At 24.7% G+C, this 27816-nt stretch overlaps 2 protein-coding genes across 2 annotated transcripts in view; one reads left to right on the forward strand and one right to left on the reverse strand.

Annotated features, from left to right (window-relative positions):
- Positions 1–401: 401 nt before the first annotated feature.
- On the reverse strand, positions 402–1819 carry LOC135926548 (2-aminoethanethiol dioxygenase-like). Its single transcript, XM_065462461.1, has 2 exons — positions 966–1819; positions 402–478 (listed from the first exon to the last, which is right to left on the reverse strand). Exons 1-2 carry the CDS (start codon positions 1753–1755, stop codon positions 420–422), a joined length of 849 nt encoding a protein of 282 aa, XP_065318533.1. The 5' UTR covers positions 1756–1819; the 3' UTR covers positions 402–419.
- Positions 1820–4616: 2797 nt separating this feature from the next.
- Positions 4617–27816, forward strand: part of LOC135927284 (cytosolic purine 5'-nucleotidase-like) — a 32855-nt gene continuing 9655 nt past the window's right edge. Inside the window, exons 1-12 of the mRNA XM_065463244.1 lie at positions 4617–4680; positions 8593–8734; positions 9182–9255; positions 11976–12093; positions 12326–12421; positions 12567–12655; positions 12879–12936; positions 13137–13230; positions 20875–20954; positions 21263–21320; positions 22122–22154; positions 22731–22841. Coding sequence (XP_065319316.1) covers positions 8601–8734; positions 9182–9255; positions 11976–12093; positions 12326–12421; positions 12567–12655; positions 12879–12936; positions 13137–13230; positions 20875–20954; positions 21263–21320; positions 22122–22154; positions 22731–22841 — 945 coding nt within the window. The 5' untranslated portion in view covers positions 4617–4680; positions 8593–8600. The remainder of the gene's footprint in view (positions 4681–8592; positions 8735–9181; positions 9256–11975; positions 12094–12325; positions 12422–12566; positions 12656–12878; positions 12937–13136; positions 13231–20874; positions 20955–21262; positions 21321–22121; positions 22155–22730; positions 22842–27816) is intronic.

A 27816-nucleotide genomic window follows, 5' to 3' on the forward strand; every position in this document is an offset into this window, starting at 1 on the left:
CAGTAGCACACAAGCACATAGCTAGTTTCAGAAAAAAAACTAATCCTTGCTGGATCTGAACCGATATGTGTGGTAAGTGATATTATACGCAAACCAACCAAAGCTATTCCAAACCTATAATTTTTTAATATTGTAAGTTATAACCAGGAGTAGTGATGTTATATGTATCAATTTAAACCTATTTATAAAAAAGGCTTACTCAATATTTATCATATTAAGCATGTTTCACGATTTATCTCATAGAAGGCACAAAGATTTAGAAATTTATTAGCAAAATTTAGAGGTTTAGGTAATATTTTTCTAGCTAAAATATTAAGTTAGCAGTTATAAAAAATGTGCTCAAATTGAGCTGTTTAATGCCACTAACTAGAGACGTGGAATGGAAAGTTCTAAACATTTGGGAATGAAACTTGGATGAATTATAGAATGTGAAAGGAATATGATCCAGGTGACATTCTCAGAACAGTTCTGGAGTGTTCTATAAAATAATATAAAATTTAATATTATTTTCCCCATAATTATATAATAATGGCTGATTAATAAATATTTTTTTTTTATTATATTGCTTTTCATAACAGGAGGCCAAATTGCCATTTATATTTCAGGCCAAAGGTCAGCACTAAAATATTTTTTTAAGAATATTCAAATTTCTTTCTCAAAAAAATGTTTAACCAAGTTTCTTCCATAATTTAACATTTTTGACATAGCAACCCTGTTCAGGGGTAAAAAAATTACATACATTAATTCCTGGTGTGATAATGAATAACTTATTAATAACAAGATAAACTGAAATATTTGATACTAAGTTATAAATTTTATTAAAAATAGAATTATAATTTAATATATCAAAAAAGGTAGTTTATATGGGAATTGGGATATATCATATATTTTTTTTATGAAAGGATATTTATAGAGTAAAATAGATTTATTATCAGTTAATCATTAAGTTGCAATTATAGGAGGACCTAAGTAGGGTTGTGGCTTACACCTATAATCATAAGGACATTCTGTTTCATTCAATATGTAAATTTCTGAGGTTTTATATCTGTCATCTTTAAAATGATTTTCATCATAATTTGCATATTGAGAAGTTTTATTATCAGATTTTATTGGTAATTTACATTGTATATTATAATAATGGCAGTCTCTTCCCAAATTTTCATTGTAAGGAGGAAATAATATGTCAAGAAAAGCCCCAGGAGAGTCAGAGGTTCTTATCTCATGTAAATTGTGATATAACGGGGAAAGAAGTAAGGCCTCATCTAAGTGAGATATGTTCAACACAGATTCTAATTTAGCTAAATGTTTAGTGAGAGGTAATTTTATATATAAGTTTTTATCGATATTAAAATGGGTATCAAGTGAAGGAGATGAAGTTAGATTTTGAAGAATCTCCGGCTTTATGTCCCTTTCAAGAATTGTCAAATTTTTAATAAGAATAGAACCTGATATAACTTTGATTAGTCCATGCATTCCTGGATGGTCATGAAGGGGTAGATAGGAAAAACTTGGCAATGAAAATACACTTACTGATATTTGTTCATCTTCATATATATTTATAAAATTGACGGCTTTACCTGAATTTGGCAATAAGCTATATTTATTTGTATGTAATTCTTTAAAATTAATATCGCTTGCATGTAATTTATTCATTTCTAATCTTAAATTATTTAAATGAGATTTACAATCAATAGAATGGTTTCTTAAATTTTGATATTTATCAATTTTATCATGAATTAAAGGACACATTTCCATGTGTGTAATGGAGGTTTCTCTAGCAATCTTAAGAAGCTGATTTATGAAAGGTAAAGCAAGGTTATTAGAGCATTTCATCTTATTATTTTATGGGTTAGATTTCTGAATTCATTCGAGTTTTTTTAAAATTTGGCATCTGTCAGCTCTCTAGAAGAAATGATGGTTTCAGAGTTGTACAAAAGATCTTTGAAGATTTTTGAGCGAGATCTAGCTCAAAAATTTGAGCAAGATCTTTGAAGATCTTTTTATTTTGAGCAAATGTACAACTCTGGATGGTTTAACTAAACTGAAAATGGAATGGACAATGACAATTGGAATGGACGAGTAAAAATTAAATTATTCGAATTTATAGTCAACAATTATATTTAAAATTAAAATGGTTTTATTAAAGTAAATTAAGAATTAATTATATTAATTGGTTTTTGGTGATTATATTTATTTTATAAAAACTATATAATAATGAATATCTCTATAATTATCAAAATATATATATATGATATAATTTAAATGATAAATGATAAGGATTATAAATAATATAATGGATGCTTTACTCACTAATTTGATTCAAATTGAATATATTAAAAATTTAAGTATGTGAAAGAACGAAGTAAAATGTATAAATACTATCTTACCTAATAATAATAAATATAATTTTAATCACACTTTTTTAAAAATGTTACTCGCTGTAATTTGAAGTGAGTGATTAATCTAAACCTGTTAAACTTTGCCTAATTTTTCGTTTACTATAAGTTTTTATTTAATTTATTTTAAATTGATATTGTCTTTATATTAACCAATAGGTATTTAACTTAAATTGTATTTATGTGATGGCTACAGTTTTAATGATGATAGAGTAGTTTTATATAAATAATTTGAATCTTGATAAAAGAGCATTAAAAATTTAGTTCAATAATAGGGGTTGAGCAAATTTTCAAAAATTTGTATTCGGATATAGATATTTTTTAAAATTTTGTATTTGATATGATAAATGAGGGGTTATCTTAAATATGTGGTTTGGTCAATATACGAATGAGAATAATTTAATCTATAGTCTAGTTGTTGACAGTATGTATTAATATTATAAGAACTTGGTAAGCGGTAGTATTGATTGAGAATATATATTTTATTGTTAACTATTTATATAATCAGAATTCTTTTATATATATTAAAAATTAAAGTTTTTTTATGACAAAGATTTTATTTGTTTGAATATCATTTTTAATCAAAACAAGTATCGTCAATAAAATAAAATTCAAAGTAATCTTTTCTATAATCTTCAAAAATTTATTTATATATTTAGTCAAATCTATTAATCGGTAATATGTTAAATTGACGCCTCAAAATAAAAACATTTAAATGGACATGCAAAATCAAAATATAATATGACATTAACGCCTTTATTAACATTAATCTTTAAATTGAAATAAAACATTCCAGTTGTTTTACTAAAACTGATTTGATAAATTCTACAGTATTAGGTCTATTACTACCATTTCATAACTTAGTACATTTGGCCAGGGCGGGATAATGAATTGAAATGGTAGGAGAATCCTTAATAGAAATGATAATGAATATGATTATAAATTATAATGTGATTTATAATAAAGTTATATATTATACTTTTGGATGCTTGAAAAAATTAGAGGCGTTCTTTACATTATGCAGTAATTTTATTATTTGTATTAGTATGTTGATGTTGAGTGACTAGAAAAAATTCTCCATTTAAAATAATTAAAATTTATAATTATATTCTTCTGTAGGAGAATCATTTTACGAAGATAAAAATATTATTCTATATTCTTCTTCAATCATTATTTTAAAATACGTCATAGATCATACATTACCTTAAAATATCTAAATTCGGATTAACTTATTCATTTAAATTCTAAAATAATATCATTTTAAATTTTAATACTATTAAAATTTACTAATATAATTTTTTTTAAGTACCTGTATCTTTTTGAATACAAAGTAGAATAATAACAGATACTTTTATATAATTTTCTTAGATACAAGATACTTTTCAAAATTTTAAAAAAGATACATATATAATTTAATATAATATATTTGAATAGCTAACAAGAAGATTAAATAAAAATATCAAAATAGTTTAACAAAAAATAAGATTACAAAAATAATAAGGTAAATTGAATAAAGATGATTTAATGAGTGTATGATATAAAATTCAATTACTGACAAAATATATAATTAAACAGTATTTTAATTGTTAATATTCTTATTATATAACTATATATAATTAATATTTTGTAAATATTATACCACTTTTCAGTTTTAGGAAAAAATTCTTTTTATTTTTATCTTAGCTTTAACCCTTAGCTGTAATTTTTATGTCTTATTATTTTATAATTATGTTGGAACATGTAATAAAGATATTAAAGATATTTATTCCTATTATATATATATATATATATTGATTATTATTATACTTATCTTTCTATTCAAACTATTCTTCAATTGTTACATCACTCTTGTTTATTACACTGCCCAACCCTGAGTTTATATATTATAATAAAATGATCAATATGTTCTATTGTTGATAAAGAAAAAAGTATAATTAATTAAACGAATATAATAAAAACATTAATTTATAATAAAACTAAAACTTTTCCAATATAACAAATTCATATGTATATTCACTTCACATATGGTTGCTTTTTAGTTAAAGCACATATATAATCATTTAAGTCCAGATTTGTTAAAGAAGTCAAACATAATAGAATCATCTCGTGATTGGGACCATTTTTAAAGTCTGTAATAATATAATTTTACTAATATTTCTTTAATAACTCCATAATGTCTCTTGATCTGTCATGTCATCATTTTATATTAAACATTGTGCAATCATTTTATTTTTAGCCGACCTTTGTGTTTAATTTTGGATGAATCTTTAAAAATTCAATCAATGTGAGCAATTTTTACTTTTAACACAAGAAACAATCATAATCAAATAATTTAAAGATTAGTATAAAATTTATATGAATAATTATTTAAATTTTTCATCACATTAAAGGATTTTTAAATTATAATGTTGATAATATGTGTTCTATTTAGTGTCACAAACTTTGCTATTATTAAAAATTTTCTATTTTGACCAAGTAGGGTTTTGAAATATATCATTTTTGAGATCTCTAGAGGTTCTCATTATCTGACCTGGGGTAAATTTTGAAGTTTATTTTTGATTTTTTGCTTGGCACACAGACTTATATCTTAAAATTCCTAAAGGGGCAAGGTGTCAGATTTTTTCTACACAATCTGTTTATTATATCTAACCCATATATATGATATATGCTTATTTTTATAAAAATTCCATATAATATAAAAGTAATTTTAAATAATTTTAATCTTGTTTACTTTCCAGTTCTGATTTAGGTCTTGTCTACTTTAATTTAATCATCTTATCTTATACTTGGTATTTTAATTTGTAAGTGTTTTAAAAAAAGATACAAATGTGAAATGTTAATTAATGTTTAAATGATTGATTATCTGATAACAATATTAATACAATTAAAATTTAGGGTATATCAACTTAAATTTAAATGTTTCTTACAATTTTTTAGCCCAACCCAGAATTTGGAACCTGGATAAATACAGCATCTCTTTTAAAATTTCTTAGAACCTTAGCCTATTTAAAAATGGCAGGTTTCTTTTTTTTTACGAATTATAAATATTAAAAAAATAATAGTTTTTTAAAATATATTTATTTTGCTTCATGCAATAAAATATTTTTTTATATAAAATATTTTGTTTAATTTTTAAAAAAATTAATAGAATATATTTTTTTTAAAAACTGATTGGAATTTCTCTTGGGTTAATTCAAATATTCATTTTTATTTTATTTAACTTTATAAATTGGTTTGGTTCATATTTTGTAAATTAAAAATACCTACTTTGCCTGCCTAGACATTAAAAGAAAATATTTGGGCTGGACCAAAAAAGAAACAATTCTTAGGACTCCAGAATAACATCAACTATACAAAAATTAAATATTTAGGCCTGAGCCCTGTCCTTTATACCAATTTGCTGGGTTTTATTTATTACATCAAATAATTATTTATATTATACTAGAAGATAGCCCATCAAAAATGAAGGGGAGAATTTTCTTCTTACTTTTATGATAATTGTTACCTCTTATTCAAAAATAATATCCAATTATTATTCTTTTAATCCCCCCCCTCTTCATGCCAGGTTTAATCCATTAAAACTAAGTGTAAATACTATGGTTTGGTAAAATTAAATTTAAAACTTTTACTTGATAATACCAATATTATTTGTTAAATATTACTGATCATTTATACCTAATATTTAATATTAAAAAAATTCCCAGGCAAAGTACAAAGCCATAATAATTTTGAAAAATTCTTCCAAGCCCAATGAATATAATAATTTTGGTAGTTGAGCTGAAATAAAATATTTAAATAATCATAATGTTAAAATTACAATCAAAATCAGATTTTCGTGGGCCTAGGTTTTTTGATCAGGCTGAGCCCAGGCTTGCATAAATTTTTTTTAGGCCAATGTCTGACTCATAGTTAATAATAAAAAAATTCTCAAGCATTCTAGCTCATAATATTTTTGAAAAATTTTTCCAAGCCCAGCCTAATATAATTTATAAAAATATTTTTCAAACCCAGCTCAACCTATAAAAATTTTATAAAAAAATTTTCCCAAGTCTGGCCAACCCATTGTAATTTTCAAAATTTTTTCCCAACCCAGGCAATAGGTAAATCTCTAAATTTTATTCTATTTTATTAAGACTGAGAATGAATACTATTTTTATAAAAATATATTTAAATTAGTTGAACCTGAGGGCCATATAAATATTCTGTGTTAAATATTACACCTATGCCTAATATTAAAAAAATCCACAAGCCAGGTCCACGCACTTGGGAAAATTTTCTCAAAAAGACCATAATAATTTTGATAGTTGAGAACTGAAATAAAATATATAAAAAGTCACAATGCATTTAAAAATACAATCAGAATATGAAAGTTGCATGGGCCTTGGTATTTGATCAGGCCTGGTCATGTCTCCAAAAGAAATTTTCAGGCCAATTTCTAACCTATATTTAAAATTAAAAAAATTCAGGAATCTAAGACTATATTAATTTTAAAAAATGTTTCCCAAGCTACTTTCAAGTCCATATTAATTGTGAAAAATATTTTCCAAACCCAGGAAAACCCAGAATAATTTATTTTTTCCTTGGATTCAGAAAAATAGGTGTGATGTAGGGGTTTATAAGAATTAAATCTGTCTAATATGTATATATTTTTTTTGCCATTTATATTATTGGGAAAATTTTTCAAAATTAGGATCAAATGAAGTGGAAATATCTGATTTACCTATCATTCTACTGGTTAGCTCCTGCCTGGTATTTATATGAAAACCATGAATACATATTAAAGTACCATGCTAAAAATATGTTCATTCTAATTTAAATTTTAAACAAACCACCACCCTTCCAAATGATTTATTACTTAGTTACAAAATATAAATTTAAGACATTGTTATTAAATTACAATAGAAAAAATAAAAAGATATTCAAGTTAACAAATAATAGGAGGTTAACTTTAATCATAGTCAAATTATATATAAGTTAAGTTAAACAAAAAAGTTATACATTTAATCAAAAATGTTATAATAAGTTATTACCTAATTAAGAGATATAAAGTTGTATAAAATTCAATGTGGAATGGATCCTTCTTAAGGGTTTTAACATAAAACTCTCATCTGCAAGTATAAATTTTTACATTATAAAATACAAATGAATAAAAATTTATTTTAAAAGACTTTTTAATTGTACACATAAATTAAAATTACTAAATATATACTTTATTAACATATTTTATAAGAATAATGGAAAATTTTAGAATAACCCTATATAAATATAAATTTTTTTCTGATTCATCCCTCATCAAATCAAAGAGAAAATTCTGATTCCCCATATAATGGTTTAAATTTTAAATTATACATAAATTCAATAATTAAAAAAGTATTTAAATAAATCTCGTACTCTTTGTATCATATCTATTTGATTAATTGTCAGATTAAGAAAAAAATATTTTACCAGATTAAGAAAAAAAAACATTTGACAGGGTTTGAACCCAAGTCCAATAATTCATCTAGATTTGTAAACAAAGTTCTTGCCCGATTGGAAAATTAATGATTTTTTGAATATATATTATAAAGTGTGATATGAAAAGTGTGACATGATTTTGTGACAAGGCATTTATATATATTATAGATAGATAATCAGCTGTCAGTCATTACTATCAGATAAATAATAATTTATTTTCTTTTTTGTTTGATTTTTGAATATTCAACTGAATATTACAAAATTTAAATAACAAAATAATTTCATTTATTTTTTATATCCTCTTTTAAAAATTTTGTAGCTTGTTTATAATTTGCTTTAATAAAAATTTACATGGATTTAAAATTTGTAACAAGATATGAGATTTATTTTATTCTTTTAAGATTTTTTTACATCGTTTAAGCTCTTGTTAAATTTATTAGAAGTTGACCCAGTCATAAAGGTCTTGTTAATATTCTATTACGTTTTTTGGCCAAGCCCATAATTATCTTTGAACTAAGTTGTCAGACCCACCCCATGATAATTATTTTTGAAGGAAACAACATAAATTTTCCTAATTATTATCACATTTAAAAAAATCACACTTTGACTTGGTCTGTAAAAAAATTTTTAACATTATCTGGCTCAACTTAAAAAAAATTTGTGGCATGGTTTGAGTCTGAATAATGATCCATATGCATTACAAATTTATTTATATTTTAAAAAATATAATCCTACAAACAAGAAATAAAAATGCTGAATCAACGAATGAGTCTTATAGATGGTAGAGTTAGTCCTAAAATGCCCAAAACAAATGCTCAAGATGATATAGATATCAAGAAGATCAGACCTGTTACAAAATTCAATAAGAGAGAGACGGGCCACAGGTTTCATATATTTTTTTAAAATAGTTTCTTATATTATTAACTTTCAATGATAACATTATTAAAATAACAGAGGTAATATGGGGTCTTTCTTATCATTAACTTATAATCCAATCTATCTAGATAATTTTTGCAAATTTAAAGCTAAAATTTTGCCACATTCACATCTTAAAAGTATAATTTTTAATATAATAGTTTTTTACTATCAAAAATTATTAATAATGTTATTAATAACATTTATTTATTAAAATATTGTTGGTAATTTGATTATTTTATTTATATAATATATTTAATTATTTAAAAAATCTAACCAAACATAGTATGGGGAATTTAACGCCCCCAGCCTAAAAATAAGGTTAATAAACTATAATTATATAGGATAAAAATAAAAATTTAAGAAAATTTCCAAATAGAAAATATCATTAAAATAATGCTATCAAAATATTTCAGAGTGTTTGTCAACAGGAGCTTGCAATTGGAAAAAGTCAAATTTTTTGGGTTTGATATGGATTACACCCTAGCCAGTAATATAATTTTTTCATAAAATTAATATAATAAATAATAATTTTTTAAAATATATTTTTTTTATTTATAATATTTTTCATGTACTATTTCATTATATATTTTTGTTTTATTTATATTCCTTTTGTTTTATTTGAATTATCTTTTCATTCTATTTTTAATCTTCTTTCATAACTATTGCACATGTTTTTCTTATTTTCTATTTTATTGTAAAGTCTTACAAGGCCTGCTTGTTAGTGTGGGCTGGATTGTTGGTCGCATTTAATAAAATATAGACTCATTCCTTGGGAAAAGTTATTGCTGAATATTTAAAATGAATACTAAAATAGAATAAATTAAATATTCTGAGTTTGAGATTTTTTTCCCCTATGTACTTCCCAGCTAGGCCATAGGCCAGGCTATATCTAGAAAAAATAATTGCTACAGGCCATGATGGGTTTGGGCTGAATAATTGATTTTATGGGTATCTAATTTATTATTTCTTTTTATTATATTTAATAATTTATCTCATATATTTATTTCCTTTCTAATTGTTTTTTGGTTATGTTTTTTAAGCTCAATTTTGTCATTGACTCTCTTTCCTTAACTAAAAAGGTGATAGAAAAAAAAACTGGAAGCAAAACCTCACTGGAGAAACTCCCAAAATCGAACATTTTTTAAAGAAATTTAGTACATTCAAAAGAATATATAATACCTAACCAAATTATTTTATATTTAAAATAATATTGATTTTGCATAGTATATATTTAGCCATAATTCAATACTTTTATCTGACCTTTAAATATTTTACCTCACTTTTAATTATTTTATCTAACTTTTAATTTTATTAGTTTAGAAATACCTATAAATTCACATATGTCTGATTGATTATTTTATATAGTCTTTATTTATTTTCGGTTAGAAATACCTATGTATCCACGTGTCTAAACTTGACTAAATTTTTTAAAATACAATAACTTTCATTTTATTAGGAATAAAATTTGTGTTTGATATAATATACAAATTTTAATTAAAAATAAAATACTCTAGAATGATAATAATTACATATGTCTACATTGATACTTTGAAGCAATTGCTCTGATGAAATTAGGTAGCTCTCGCACCACATAAAGATATTCTTTACTGTGTTTTCTTTAGATCTTGGATGATCATCTTCCAACATGCTCTCTTTTTAGTTTTATATAATTTGAGGCGGCAGTAAATTTGATTTTTATTAATAAATGCCCAGCAGATAGATTGTTGTGACGAGTTAAAAAAAACGATTATTCCTCACTTCACATTGACTAGTTATGGATTCTTAATTGACGTTCCGAATTCTAGGTAGAAACCAATGCGAAATTTGGCCCGTTTAGAATTAAGAAATTATTTTTTCTTTTATCACTCTTAATACTTCGTTGACACATTTCTTTTAATCAAATTATTTGAATATTTCTTGTCAAGAATAATTGTTCTTTGTTCATTATTGCATCGGTGATATTGCAACAATAGAACAAAATCCATGACATGCATAATTGCAAAAATAGAGATTTTCACATCATATTATATTGACTTCACAGCCCAAGTTTCTTTATTTTTCTATGTCTAATTTGTCATAGATGGTAAAAACGATTTGATGATCACATGATTTCCCTACTAAAAAAATAGAATGTAAATTTTTTAATAATTATACCAATAATGACTTTAACGGGCGTCATAGTCTATTTTTTTAAATTCTCATAGTATATAAGGCGAATCCTGGAATATTTGTTTTTTCGTGATATTTATACTAATATTTCTCCGACATTTTTTATTGTGTTTTGGGCTTTTATTCAGGAGTATTCAATAAACGGAAATGATAAAAAAGATTGTTCATTACTTTCCATGTTGCATATAGCAAGGAAAATTTTGGGAAATATAAAGAAATTGCCATCTATTATTATGAAAGCTGCTAAATTTTGAGTAAAAACATTTATATATGAAATATTAAAATTAATCATAAAGTGATGTGAACGTGAAAGATGGAATGAAACTTTTGAATATACCATGGTTTTATTGTATAAAGATGTTTTTTAAAAATTTTAATGGTTAAAAAATTTACAAGTTAATTATTATCGATGTCAATAGTGACGTAAAATCGCTCCATTTGAGCAGATTTTTAAAAAGGGCTAACTCAATATTTTAGTAAGAAAAATATTACCTAAGCCTCTATATTTCGCTAATAGATGTCCAAGTTTTTGTGTCATCTATTGAGGCTTACGTAATATTTTTCTGGATAAAATACTGAGTTAGTCCTTTTTAAAAAATTAGCTCAGGAGCGATTTTGCATAACTAGATATGAAGGATGGAAAGGAGAGTATAACATAGCTGCCTTATAATGTTTTACATTTTATATTTTTAATCATTAATGTAGAATTCTGTATAAATTTTTTCCTAGAAATTTTGTTTTATATCTTTTTGCTAAATCCTATCATATTATGGGGAATCATTTCTAACAGGAATTTCGGGATTACAGCCCAATCAATATTTTTTTTTAAAACAATTTAATTTTTTTCCAGAAAGCATTTATAAATATACATTTTAATAAAACAATGGTACATTTTAAGGAAAATAAAAAAAAATGAACAAAAATATAAATGTTTCTTTTAAAATTTATTATATTTTAGTTTTTTAAATTTAATAATTAAAATTATTATTAATTTTTCTCACTTCTTCTTCGCCATACTAATCTTTATAAATAAAATAGTGTACAAATCACCGGAATATGAATCTCTAGCTTTTGATTTGGCACTCAAAAGGATCGTGAAAATAGGATACCCAAATGAATTGTTGGAAGTTCAATATGACGCTTCTTTTCCTATGAGGTTTACATTTATTATATTTTGCTGTATTTTATTTAATTTTATATTTATATCTCTTAGTTTTCTATTCTAATTGTATAAATTGCTTTATTTTTTTTATTTTTAATTCAGGATTCTATTTAATTGAAATCTTTTCTAATTCAAAATTATATTATAATATTGTATTCTATCTTGATTATATTTTTTCTTTTTCTAATTTTACGATCACTTTTTAATTTATACATTCACGTTATAGAGGTCTGTGGTTCGACACATTTTACGGGACCCTTCTCAAGACTGACCCATTTGGTCACATACTATTGTGCGTTTCTGGGTTCGATTTCCTAGACCCGTAAAAATAAAAATTATATTGCTCTATCTGCAATCCTTTTTCTTACGCAAAAAATTATTTGATATAATAAAATTGATAGATGTGTGAATGAATGATAAAATCAAATTTTGAATATTTTTTTATATTTATGATTATATATTTTTAGGCACGAGATATCTAAACTTTACCCAAACAAATTCATAAATCTCGATGAAAATCGGTGTTACGTCATGAACACACTCTTTGATCTTCCAGGTTGATACTCGTTCATTCATTATTACTCTCAATTTTTCATTTCATTTTTAATTTATTCATTTCTCATCTAAAAAATTTTATTTTCTCCTTTTTATTCTCTTTCTTAATTTAATTTTTTTCCCTCATTACCTATCATTTTTACTACATTTATGTGTTCATTTATTCAACTGGTTAACTAAATAATCAATTTTATTTATTAATATATTACACATACGTTTTACAGAAGCTTACCTACTCACAACTCTTGTTAATTATTTCAAAAATAACCCAGATTATACCAGGTTTGTGACTTTTGTTTAAATTTTATTTTTTATAAAACGTAATTGAAGGGAAAAGAAATGAAATAGGAAGAATGAGATATGATAAAGAAGATAAAAAATTTAACAAAACAATAATAATCAAAAGGAAGAATGAATGAAGAAAGTTTAAAAGGGGGGAAGTTTAAGATAGTATAGATTACTAATTTAAATACCATTACAAGGGATGTGACCGGTGTTAAATGTGGAGATATCTTTATGTCCTATCAATCTCTCTTCCAAGATGTCAGATCGGCAGTTGATTTCATTCATGCGCAAGTAAGCTAAACATTATATATATACATCGATTCATAAACAATTTTTTTATGAAATCTTATTAAAATTATGCTATCTTTATGAATTTTTAAAATGAAATTAACATAATGCCAATAGAATAAATATATTATAAATGACAATATATATTTTTTGCATGAAACTCCCATTTTCAAATGCTTAATTTGCATGCTTAATAACTTTTATATTTGCAAAATGTCACATACTGCTTTTTTTTGCACTTATATAGCATGAAACTTTGCTTTAACACATTCTTCTATTATTGGATTGGCAGACCAATAAAATTAAAAAAACACTTTTCTATCTTATTAATGCTTGCAATGATATTAAATGCTAGCTAAAAAAAATGCTACTATATTTCAAATTCTTATGAAAATTTTTCCTTTTTTTGTTTAAGTTTTTATTTTTCTTATTTTAAAAAAAATAAATAGGTTGGAAATGTAAGTGACAAAACTCCGAAACAAAAATACATAAAAAAATATAGCCTTTTTCTTTTTTAATCACTAATTATTTACTTAAAAATTATGCGCCAATAAAAGTAAAATATTTTATAAATTTTTTTATAATTTTTAATCCATTTCACAGCCAATATTTTATAATTTTTTACTTCTTTCATTCCTATTTTTTTCTGCTTTTTTAATTTTTTCACTTTATCCTTTGCATTTATGAAATTTTTCTTCTTTATTTCTTATTTACAAATTTTCTTTTCTTATTGCATTATTACAAATTTTTACAAGAATTTATTTTCGGTGTTTTGGTTATAAACGCAACCAAGAGTTTTTTGGATAACATGACTTATTTAAGAATTATTTTTGATATTTTGAAACGAAATAAATATATTTCCTATTTTAAATTTTCGGCGAAAAAGGTAGTATCGTATCGATGCATCTCATAACAATTTGACAGGCACTTTTAGGAAATTCTATTTGCTTGTTTTATGTCTACTGGGTGAAACTAATTTTTATTATTTTCATATAGCGTCCCAACTGATCTAAAAAAAATTATACTCCATTTTTTTTGGGCCACCACCCATTCCCTATTTCGATCCTCTAAAACCCGTAAGCTAGGGTTAGACTGGATTCATAATGGGATAGGATCCGACATGATTTAGCAGCTGATCGATTTTTAAAATTTGTTTGTGATTTAAATTAATATTAATTTTATTTTTAACTCCTCTTCATGATAATAATCTAAGAATTATTTATTTTAATAAAGAAAAAATGGTCATATTAAAAGATTTTAAAAATCGCCTAGCTATTAAATTGTGTCTTATTAGATCTCACTATGAATTCAGCCTTGGTCTTTATAGGATTATATTATTTAGATCAGTTGATGGTATAAACGTATTTTACTTTTACAAAAGAAATTTTTTTGGGGTGTGAGGGGGGGGGGAAGAGGGCTATTTTTTAAATATTATTATCTTGACATTTCAAAATGTTTTCTTTTTCATTTTATATATACACTCCCAATCAGCCTTATATAACTGGTCTCATTTAGTATAAGAGTGTTATATGTGCTTCTCATTTAATTTTTTTTAAATTTATTTATCTCGTAATTGGCTGAAATGTTTGAGTATTATTTTAATGTTCCATTTCTATCATTGTTCATTTTTTTTAAGATTTAATTTAAATGGATTTAGGAAATAAATTAATTCATTGTTAACGCGTGGATTATTTTTATAACATGTTTAGCCTAGGCTATTCAGCCTTTGAGCTATGACAACCTATTCTGATTTGTTTTAAGTTTGTGCATTAAATAAATATTACTTTTTATTTATATACAAATAAAACAGGATCTATACGGGGTTCCATATATCTAAATAACCTCTTTCCTTTTTAGGCGGTTTAGAGGAAACGAAATTATCCGGGGGGGGGTTGACAATTCTTAGCGTTTTTTTCTCGTAGGGTAATGAAATATTTTTTCCCCGTAGGGTAATGAAATATGGTGTCGGCCATTATTAAAATTGCGACCTATTTTATAATTTTTAACTCTAATTACTAATTAATTAGTATTATTTTAACCCTCAATTAGTGTTGTTAAACGGCTCGATTTTTAAAAACGAATAACCCAATATTTTAGCCAAAAATATTACGCAAGCCTCGAGATTTTGCTCATAGATGGCAGGAAAGTCTGAACATCTATTAACGAAATCTCTAGGCTTGCATAACATATTTTAGGTAAAATATTTCGTTAGCCGTTTGTTTTTATAAATCAAGCCGTTTAACAACACTATCCTCAATCCTGATCTTAACCATTTCAAGGAGATTGATTTCAGAAAAGAAAAAAACTCCCAAATTGGTATCAAATCACGGATCTAATCTTCTAAATCTGCCATTTTAAAATTGATAAATAAGTACATTTTACTATGTTATCTAATATTTTATAAAAAACCAATGTAAACATGGCGAGTAAAAAAAATGACAAAAAATTAATAAAAAGAAAAGGAATTAATAATAAATCCTTGTTTTGCTAATGATATTTTTTCTTTCAAATGAATATATAGCACATAGAACCTTCTAATTCTAACAGATTAGAAATAAATATAAGGCTGATAACCCAATAATCAAACAATATATATTGTTTTAAAGTATCGATTTCGAGAGAGAGGCAGTGTGCTTAAATATCGTTTTGGTTTTGCGGCATTTATCTAATAATGGATTTCAATTTTGTATCATTCATACCGATAAGCGTTTTATTTGTTATTTTGAAATCCCACACCTATTGACTTCTTTTCCTCTGTTTAATGGCTATTTTCAGGTTTATCCAGGTCATCCCCGATGGGGAATCTTTATTTTTCTCGGTCCTGAGCATCACTAATTGTGAGATCCATTTTTCTCATATCCTGGCCTTATAAACTTTACCAACGTAATCTTGTCTTCTTCACGGCCTTGATCCTCTTACCTCCAAAAAGATGCATCTCTTTCCCCATTCATCTTTTATCTTTAGTTCCACATACCCACACCTCTATTTCTTTTCATAACCAATTAAATCGCTTCTATTTTCCATATTTTTCCCAATCCTTTTCTAGTTTTCTCCAGAGATTGCCCATACATTCATCTAATCTTTCTCAAGTTTTATAGAAAAACATAGCGCTAAACGCGTCTCCTCAATTTCTAAGCATTCATTAGAATGACTATAGAAAAATATAAAGTGGAATTTTTTTAAAAAATTTAAAACTTAAATCGGTATGACTAAATATTGCATTGCTAAAAAGCAATTAATCAAAATATTATTATATAACCTTTTTTTAAAAATAATTTTTTTAAATATTTTAATCAATTTTTTATTTAATTCAAATCTACTTTTTTTAATATGAGTGGAAAAAATATAACTAGCCTTTTACAACTCAAATTTTATTTTTCAATTTTAAAGTTTAATAAATATATCTCCAAAAGAGGGCATTAAATGCATAAATATGAAATGGTTAGCGCTTTTTTTATATTTGGGTGTAGATAAATGCGAAACCTAAAAATTAAAAATATTGATAGGATTCTCTGACATATAAATTATAAGTAATTTTATTATCGAAAAAAAAATCGCAAACTTGTAGGGCACTTATTGTTAGCGTTATTGATCGAAATCTCTTTATTTTTGTTTTCAATGCTTATATTTACGTGTAAAAACTTATCACAAATTTTTTTTTTTAATATTGTGATTTAGACGATTTCCGATCTCAAAATTGACCACTTACTAATTAAATTGCTAGTAATATCAATTGAAAAATGCTCATTTTTGTTTGCTTTTTTTGTTATATCTATTGAATCAAATGTATTCTAGTTTGAGCTAATTTAATAAAATTATCTGTTATTTCTAGGTTGTTGATGATATAATAGAGGGAAAATTAAATAAGTAAGCAGTCGGTTTTAAGTAGTGTTGTTAAACGGCTCGATTTGAGCCGATTTTTAAAAACGGCTAACTCAATATTTTAGCCAGAAAAATATTGTCTAAGCCTCAAGATTTCGTTTATAGATGTTATAAATCTTTGTGCCTCCTATGAACAAAATCTTAAGGCTTGCATAATATTTTTCCTGATAAAAGATTGAGTTAGCCGTTTTTAAAAATCGGCTCAAAATGAGCCATTTAACAACACTAGTTTTAAGTTCGGCAATCGTTCACACAATATTTTTAAATTTTTTTGGGGGATGATGCTTAATATGTATATATTCGTGTATAAAATAAAAATGTAGATTTTTCCATGGATAATCTGCATTGCAGTACTTAGTCATCGGCCGGTTTTGAGTCGGCAATCGTCCAAATCACAATATTTTTAAAAAAAATTTGGGATACTTTTTAAAGACTAACCAATAATTATTCGAGTATTCCTAATATGATAATTTTATTTATGCATTTAACGCCCTCATTTGAAGATATAATTTTTATTATAAAGATTGATGTAAAACGATTCAAATAAAATGTGATAGCTGTTTGGGAAATTGTTATATGTCGACCAACGCCATTATATTATCTTAAAATATCTAAACTCGGATTAAATTTTTCTTTTAAATTTTAAAATAATATCATTTAAAATTTTAATACTATTTAAATTAATATAAATTTTTTGTATCTTTTTGAATAAAGAGTTGATTAAGATAGATATTTTTAAATAATTTTATCTTAGATACAAGATATTTTCCAAAATTTAAAAAAAGATTAAAGATATAAAACTATCTTATATCAAGATACAGATATCCGCGATACTGCCCCTGACATTTAATAAAAATAGATTTATTTATTAATAGATATTTAATCTCTAATTTTATTTAATAAAAATGTTTCTGAAAATTATTTTAAAAAAAAGATTAAAATAAAATTATGATTAATTGCTTTTTAGCAATGCACTATTTAATCATACCCCGATATATGTTTTAAATTATTTTACTGCAAATTTGATGGGGATTAGTTTAATAGACTATATATGGTGAATTCCATATCAAATCAACAAAAAAAAGTCGATTTTCAATCCGACCCCCTTCAATTTTTCTTAAATTTTGTATACTGGTAGTATATACTATAACTAAGAAAAAAAAGGAAATTTTACCTTCCAACACTGTTTACCCGCTAAGATATGGCCGTTTAAAGCGCGGAAAAATGGTACATTTTTGACAAATTGCACCTCATTTATTTTCACATATCTCGAGAAATAATTATGTTGGAAAAATAATTTAAATTTTATTTTGTAGCCTAATAAAAGTTCTTTAAAATGACATAAAAATAAATAATATGGACATTTGATTAATATCGAAAACCGGATGTGTATAACCGGAAATGGCCATAGAAAAAAAAGGTATTTTTTTTTAAATTTTTTTTCTGTAGATAGATATCACACTGCTTTATATTTGTACAAAATTCTAGACTGGAATGAACATGGGTTTAGGAGTTATCACTCTTTATATGGCTAAAATTGAACAAATTTAACATTAATATCATCATATATTAATTTAATGAATAGTTATGAAATAATGTTAATTTAAAAATTATGTCTAAATGATAGGCCCTTACTTTTTTTTATCTTTATAAAAAAAATTTGAGAGGTGGCTGGGATAATGAGCTGTTTAAAACTTTAGTTAAATTTTATCTCGAAATTAAAATTACTTGACAAAATAATTTTAAATATTTTATTTAGCATAAAATAATCTACCAAAATTGAAATTCAACAATAAATTTTCCCCCATATATTCAAAATTAAAAGAAAGGCTTAATATATTATTTGGCCAGAATTCTATAGAATATAAAACATTCAAACAATGGATAGCAGTTGATCGAACTACCTCGAAACACTGACAAAATCCGCTGACGAATTTATAGATTATTTAATTGAATAATTAAACAATTTGATTCCTCATTTGTTTATAGCTTCACGATAATCATTAATTCGAAACTTTTTAAAATTCAATTTAAATGTTGGCGAATTCTTAGTTATTGCAAACTTTTCGGAAAACTATGCATTTGTAGTGCAGAACCACGCACAAGGATTTAATCAGACCAATAATCAAGCCACTATCAACTCTTTTATAATTTATTACCGTGAGAACAACATAATAAAACATGTAAATTTAGTGGTTATATCAGATTTTTTAAAGCACAACGCATGTGCATTTTATTTATTTTAAATAATCGTATTCTTGAAGGAAAGATTTAATAGAGTAGATAAAATTTATTATTTTTCTGATGGAGCAGTAACCAATATAAAAATAAAAGATTTCATTAATCTCTACAATCATAAAAATGATTTTGGGATAAAGGCTGAGTGACATTTTTTGAAACCGCACAAGGTAAAAGTCCATGCGACATTTTAGGGGTCGTTACTAAACGGTTAGCAGCTCGAGCAAGCTTGCAACGTCCATATGAACATCACATATTGACAACAATAGGATTATTAAACTATGCAAGAAATAATATCTATGGGGTAAATTATATATTTGTGAGCAATAATGAAATATGAAGATAGAAAGTCATCTTGAAAGCAAATTTTTGAGAGCAAAGAGAATTTCTGGAACACAAAATTCCAAGCTTTTATTCCCCTAGACGAAAACAAAAGTCATAATTTATTAAAACTCCTTGGATGTTTATAATATATGATATATTTTAATTATAAATTTTTGATTGTATTATATGTAATGCAATTTAAGGCAAATAAAGTTATAAATATGTTTAGAATTATTTTGTCATGTAACTTCTAGACAAAATTTAACTAAAGTGTTAAACAAAGCTCATTATTCCAGCCACTTCTCAAAAATTTTGATAAAGGTAAAAAAAAAGTAAGGGCCTGTCATTTAGACATAACTTTTAAAGTAACATTATTTCATAACTATTCATTAAATTAAAATATGATGATATTAATGTTAAATTTGTTTAATTTTAGCCATATAAAGAGTGATAACTCCTAAACCCATGTTCATCCCAGTCTAGGATTTTGTACAAATATAAAGCAGTGAGGTATCTATATACAGAAAAAAATACCTTTTTTCTAAGGCTTTTTCAGTTAATTATTGATGATATTAATGTTAAATTTGTTCAATTTTAGCCATATAAAGAGTGATAACTCCTAACCCATGTTCATCCCAGTCTAGGATTTTGTACAAATATAAAGCAGTGTGATATCTATCTACAGAAAAAAAAATTTGAAAAAAATAGCTTTTTTTTCTATGGCCATTTTCGGTTTTACACATCCGGTTTTCGATATTAATCAAATTCATTTTTATGTCATTTTAAATAACTTTTATTAAGCTACAAAATAAAATTTAAATTATTTTTCTTACTTAATTATTTCTCGAGATATTTGAAAATAAACGAGGTGCATTTTGTCAAAAATTTACCATTTTTCCACGCTTTGAACGGCCAATCTTAGCGGGTAAACAGTGTTGGAAGGTAATTTCATTTTTTTCTTAGTTATAATATATACTACCAGTATACAAAATTTAAGAAAAATTGAAGGGGGTCGGGTTTAAACCTTGGTTAATTTGATATGGAATTCACCATATATAAGTATTACCATTTATAAAGTTTTCTCTATCATTTTGGAAACTTTGTCAATACCATTTTTTTAAAGGATTATTTGCTTCTTTTTTATATGAATATGTGAGAATATTTTACCTTATGAATGAAGATTAAAATGTAAATTTTTTATAGGGGTCCTTGAAATCGTTGACAGTTCAGGACATTGAAAAGTATGTGCACAAAGATGAAAGGCTGCCACTCTTTTTGGAAAGGTTTTATTTGTCATCAATAAAAATAAATCTTTTTTTATTTTGAATTTTTTTTTAACTAGGCTGCCTCCAAAAAACATCAATAAAAATTATTTCGAAACTTTATCTAAATAACGTGAAATAAGCCTTTTAATAGGAAATTATGCCTAAACCCAAAACATTTGTGAAAGTTTTCTAAACTTTTAATTAAAATTTTTGAAACTCGAAACATTTTGACACATCCTTATAAATTTCTTTTATCTACTTCTTTTTTCTCCTACTTTTTTTTTTCTTTTTTCCTAAATAAATTCAATTACTTTTTTCTCAAATAGATTAAAACAAGGTGCCAAAGTTTTCCTGTTAACTAATAGCGGCTACGAATATACGGAAGTAAAATTTATCTAATATTTAACCTTATTCTTTTTTAAAAAAGGCACATGGTTAGATGCTTAAAAACATCGAACCTTAATAATAAAAAGGTATTTTATAGTTTGTAACCCCAGTTAAAACCAATTAAAGAAATTTTTTTTAAAAAAAGAATTCAGTTTCCTTAATTACGTGCATTAATACAATTAGGAATAACGCCGTATCCGGAATCATCTCTTTTTTAAAAAACTTATTTCTGTCTAGACCCGTCGATTATTCGGAGTATGAACTAGGAATTTTTGGTTTGTTTTAAGTGCCTTTTAGCTGGTCTTTTTAAAATAACCATCGAATAGTTCACTTATTTTTGAGTATGTCTTAACTGTTATTAATGGTTTTTTAAATATTAAATCGAAATAGAGGGAAAATTGAGTAATGAGTAACATATTTTTTTAATGAATCAAAATGTTTTTCTATTAATAAGAATTCTATATATTATTGTGATAAAGTTTAGGCTCTAACATTCATAATTGTGTTCATATAAAGGCTTGCGGAATCCTACTCCCTTCCTTTTAGAAGAAGGGGAATATCAGAAGGTACCTTGGCTTTTATAGCTTACCCAGCTCTTGTATTTGAAAAAAAAATTACAAGTATACGTAAAGTAATTTAGCACAATTAGTTGATTCTAACAAAAATATATATAAGCAAAAAACGAACGACAATAAACTTTGGAAAAGCTCATGATAATTTTTCAAAATTTTAAAGGGGCATAATGATGAATGTTATTTATATTTGAATCATTTTTTTATATTAAAAAAAATAATATAGAAATTGATGACATACCTCTTCGATCTTCCTATCGTAAGATTTATAATTATTATTTATTTTTATATGAATGAAAACATTATTTTGAAAGGATATTATAAAAAATGATTTTGAAAGTTATATTAATGCTACCCAATTGTAAAATCTAAAATAAAGATTAGCTTAGAAAGAAACTCGAAAAGAAGGGGAAAATATATATAATTTGGCCTTGGAAAATGGATAATTGCTTCAAAGCTTACCTATGATTTTTAAAATAAAGTGGAGAGGCATAAAAATATATAATTTGAAAAACAAACATAAAGAGAAAATGGGAAAGAAAGAAAAAGATATATTTTTTAGAGAGAAAGTTATACACGAAAAAGGCTTAGCTAAAGAAAAATTTTAATTATTTAACACCAGCAATTGTCTAATATTCCTCCCGGGAGAATCTCGGCCTTCAAGAAACATAAGAATTGATAAATTTGAGATAAATTAAACAAAAATTGTTGAAGTAAACTAGATACCGAAATACTGTATCAGAGAAGATAAGAAATAGAGAAAAAAAATCGTGAGAGATGAGATAAGTTATCTTTTAAATAATTAATCACTATCATTTTATAAATCGTTAAATAGAAGGATGGCAAGGAACACAGGAATTGGAAAACTTACTTCGACTACATTTTTGTGGATGCCCAGAAACCCGTTTTTTTCAAAGGAGGAACCATTCTCAGACAAGTCGATGAAGTAACCCCATAATTTGTCCATATAATCATTAATTCTCCCATTTTCTTGGTTTTTTTCTTCATCTTCCTAAAATTTATTGTCAATGTAAGTCCTAATTTGTTTATTGTCTTGAACAAATAATGTAATCCACCGATAACCAGAAAGGTTTATTAGTATCGCTATTTATTTTTATGGCGATACTTTGGCAGATAGCAAATTAATCAACCCTCTAAAAGTGACCAATGAAATCTTGCGCTATAAAAAAATTATTTTTTTTTAATAATTTATCCCCAAAATTCTTAGTTTTTTTTGAAACCATTAATTAATTAATTAAATGGGAAAAAAGTTGCCACTTTCGTGCTTCCTTTGCACATTTAATTTATTACCTGGTTTTGTTTTCTTCTAAGAAAATGAAAATTTTATTATTATATATTTTTCGCCTGATTGGCGACGTCCTCCTAAAAAAACCAAAATTCGAAAAGAAGAATAATTTTTATAAATATTTTATCATAATTTTCTTACATAGATTATTTATAAAATACTATGTATTTATTTTTAAAAAAAATTGAGAAATTGAAATAAAACATTTTCTTTATTGTTCAAATGTATGTTTTCTGTATTTTTTAACCTCATACTCATAGATTTTTTAAAATTGTTACTAAAAAACATGTTTTTCAATGACCTCCGGTGATGAATAAATGCTGCATTGCTAAAAAGCAATTAATCAAAATTTTAACGCAGATTCTTTCAATTACATATTCATACCAATCATTTGCCCCACTTCAACAAAATATGGAGATTTAGCTAAAAAGAAATTTAAAGACGTCGGCCACCAGATAAGGAAAAGTTTTGAGAAGCCCCGTGAAGGCTTTTCCTTATGGTAGAGGATCGTAATCGTCATTCTTAAAACTAATTATGCTTGTTTTATTAATTCGATCTCTCCTGTTAATTAGGGTTTTTTTCCTCATTAAGACGACTTCTCTTAAATTATACTTATTTTATTACTTCTGTGATACATAATTGATCGATATATATAATCAATTATTAAATTATATACTTGTTTGAAATTGTTTTTTTTAATTGAAAAATTATTTTTCTTTAAACATTTTATTTATTTTTTATTTTATAAATTTCCAATATAATTTATTATAATGTATTTTCGATAAACTTTTATTAAAAATAAATTTTCATTTTTAAATATATTTTATTCAAATTTTTATCAAATAAAAACTAGAGATTAAATATCTATTATTGTATAAATCAATTTTTATATTTATGGGGAAAATATACATATACTAGCTTATTACAACTCAAATTTTATTTATAAATTTAATAAATATATCTCCAAAAGAGGGCGTTATAAATATTATAATATCTTATTAGGAAACCCGAATGATTATTGATTAGCGCTTTTTTTATATTTAGGTTAAATACATAGGAAAACTTAAAAATTAAATAAAAATGTTGTTTCTTTGACATAATTTATAAGTTTCGAATCGAAAAATAACCACAAACTTGTAAGGCACACATTGCTATTGATCGAAATCTCTTCATTTTTGTTTTCAATGCTTAAACTTACGTGTAAAACATTAACCTAAAAAATATCGGAATTTGACCGATTGAACTGACTGATGTCTAAATTCTGCATCTGGTGATACCCATTGAAAATGTTCATTTTTTTGTTTTATATCGCGATAATTTTATGTAAAACACATTATCCCTAAAAATATTACTGCATTGCTGGCATTATCCATGGAAAAATAAATCATCATTTTTGTTTTATGTGCAGATATTAACCTTTTAAGCATTATTCTAAAAAGTATTGTGATTTGGACTGATTGTCGAACTCAAAATTTACTATTTACTAAATATTCAACTGACCGGAATAGCTAGTAAAATTCCATTGAGTATGTTCATTTTTGTTTTATTGCCGATATAATTACATGTAAAACATTATCCCTAAAAATGTTGTGATCCCGATAACCGATTTATAACAAGTCTAATGACTAAATACTTCATTGTTAGTATTATATATGATTCAAAACTTATTCATAAATTAGATATCAAAACCTATCATTTTTTAAGGGTTTTCACATGTATCTATACCCAATAAAGAAAGTGCTAACCAATATTCATTCGGGAATTTGTTTATTAAATTTCAAAATAGAAAATTAAAATTTGAATTGTAATAGCTAATAAATGTATATATTTTCTCATTAATTTTAAATAAAATTATATTTATATATAATAGATATTTAACTCTAGTGTTAATTTGATAAAAATTGAATAAAGGATTATATAATAAAATTTACATTAATATGATCAATTGCTTTATAGGTGACCTCCTATTTTATGATAAATTATATTTCTGCAAAGTTTTATATATTTTTAATAACCTTATAAATTATAAATAGTTTTTCGAACAAAATGCTAATTTTAATTTCTAAATTTAATATTTGAAAACTAGCATAATACTAATATTTATATATAACAGTCTAACCTGTCTAATTTGAGATCTTTGGAACCAAGAATTTTGCCCATCTTAGACAGTTGCTTAATTTATCAAGACTTTTAATTTTATATTTTGAAAATAGTTTACCATCTGTAATAAACTTAGTTTAGCAATAAGTGAGATTATTTCCAACCATTTCCAAATATTTTATTAATATATCATAATTTGGGGTAAAATTATGTATGTATACATAAACTTATGCGAAATAAGAAGGAATGAAATTATTATAAATGGTTGTATACAAAATAAGAAGGAAAATATAAAATAAAATAAGATGTTATCTTTTTTTATTTGGTTCAATATGTTTTATTTGCATGGATTTATGAATATTGTGAAGGTTTTAAAAATATAAAATCTTTTAGCACATTCTTTTTGAGTATAATATTTAGAAATTAAATAACTTACATTTTTTTTTAATTAACCGTTTTATTTATTTGTTTTGTTATTTGACCTGAATAGTTTTTAAAAGATGATCATTTTAATTTAAAATGAATGCAGCAACAACAAATACCCATTAGAGGTCTTACGCAAATGGTCAATAAAATTAAAAATTTGCCTTATTAGGTCAAGAGTTAAATAAAATTATTAAAGTTAATTCAACTCTTTGACACCCAATTTTTTAATAATTTTCTAAAAATTATATTCGTTAATGATTGTGAATATCATCATATAACAACATTTTTATTCTTTATATTATTACAATTACATTTTGATTATTCATATTATTATAAATTACATTTTAATTATCCATATTAAAATAAATTACATTTTTTCTTCCTTTTTAACAATAAAAAATGTTCCTTTTATATCTTTTTTAAAAAATCATAAAATAACCAATTATATAAAAAGAAAATGTTCGTTTAAAATTGAATTTAAATCAAAAAAATATATCAATTGTCAAAATAAATTGATTTTATAAAATAAAACGTTAATATAAACTAAAAATAATTTCGCCGATAGGTGTTAATGTTAAATAAAATAAAATTTTAAATCAACTTATTTAACAATATTCTCATAGATGCCCAAAAATTTTCTCAACTTTTATTTTTAAATATTCAGGTAAAAATGATGATGCAATTTGACATCATCAGACAGTATAATCCAAATAATTACAAATATTTATTTATTATGAAAATCTCTAAACTATTTTTGTATTTGTTAAAGCATAAATATATATTACATTTTGTTCTTGATAATGCATTTGTGCATAACTTGTATCTTTGCCCCGCGTCGCAGGCATCTGGCCAATCACCTATGCTGTCTTATCTGATATCAGATATAGACGCCATTATTGAAGAACTATTTTTTTAAATTATGTGTTCTTTCAAAGGTCTTCCTGCTTTTCTTTTACCGGCCTATAACAATACTTTAACACTATTTGTTTTAAATTGGACAAGCAAATTTATTCTTTTTGTCCTGGTATATTTGCGGCCTATACAAAAATCATGAATTCACCACACACATATCAATGAAATTAAAAATAAATCTCAAATAGAACCTTTTTCCTTTGATGTCTATTTGACAGTACTCAACAGCATATCATGTAAATTGACTCCTCCCTAACCTTCATTACATATTTTTATATATTTTATGCTACTTAGTGACCAATTTATTTATTCACTATCGGGTGAACACTGACAAAGGATTATATGACGTACGCAAACCTATCAAAGGATTATATGACGTGCACAAGCCTATTGTCATGCCATTTGACAATTATTATATTTTCTTTTTTATCAACTTTACATACATAGGTTACGGGACCTTCTTTTTTTAAGGCACTGCCACATTTTAACTTGCAATCTTTTATCCTCCTTCTAATAGTCCCTACTAAAAATATACCGATCTTTTTTAATATTTTAGCTAATGCTTTTGAAGAAAAGTAATTACCTCTGAATCAAATTATAATTTTACATAAATTATATTTTTTTAAATTGATTTTCTATCATTTATAGATGGCAAATAATTTAATACCAGCCGAGGGAGATATTTTAGATGAATCAGACAATGAAAAAGATATTTTACATACTCTTTACGATGATTCTCATTCAACTTGAACAACTCTAACATCTAATAATATTAAAATCGAGATAGAAGATCCAGAAAATAATGATAATATTTAAATAATTTAAAATAGAGAACAAGGTGATACCATCAATTGGGCCAAATTATAATAATACATTTTTCACTCCAATGAATATATTAACTCCATATCAATACTTTAAATTATTTATTTCAGATAATACACTAAATAATATGTATGAGAGTAATTTAATCGAATCTAGATATAAATAAAAACACTTTTTAATACATCTTTTTTTCATCTTTAGTTAATGTTCCTTCATACATACAATATTTGGCTTATATAATTAGTGTTTCCTTAGTTTACGGAGAATATGTAGAAATCTTTACATGACATGCTAGTTGAGTGCTATCGAGTAGACATTAAAGGAAAAAAGGTTTTACTTGAGAATTATTTTTCAT

This window comes from Gordionus sp. m RMFG-2023, chromosome 3 (genome assembly GCF_954871325.1).
Source record: "Gordionus sp. m RMFG-2023 chromosome 3, tfGorSpeb1-WG-v2, whole genome shotgun sequence".
NCBI lineage: Eukaryota > Metazoa > Nematomorpha > Gordioida > Chordodea > Parachordodidae > Gordionus > Gordionus sp. m RMFG-2023.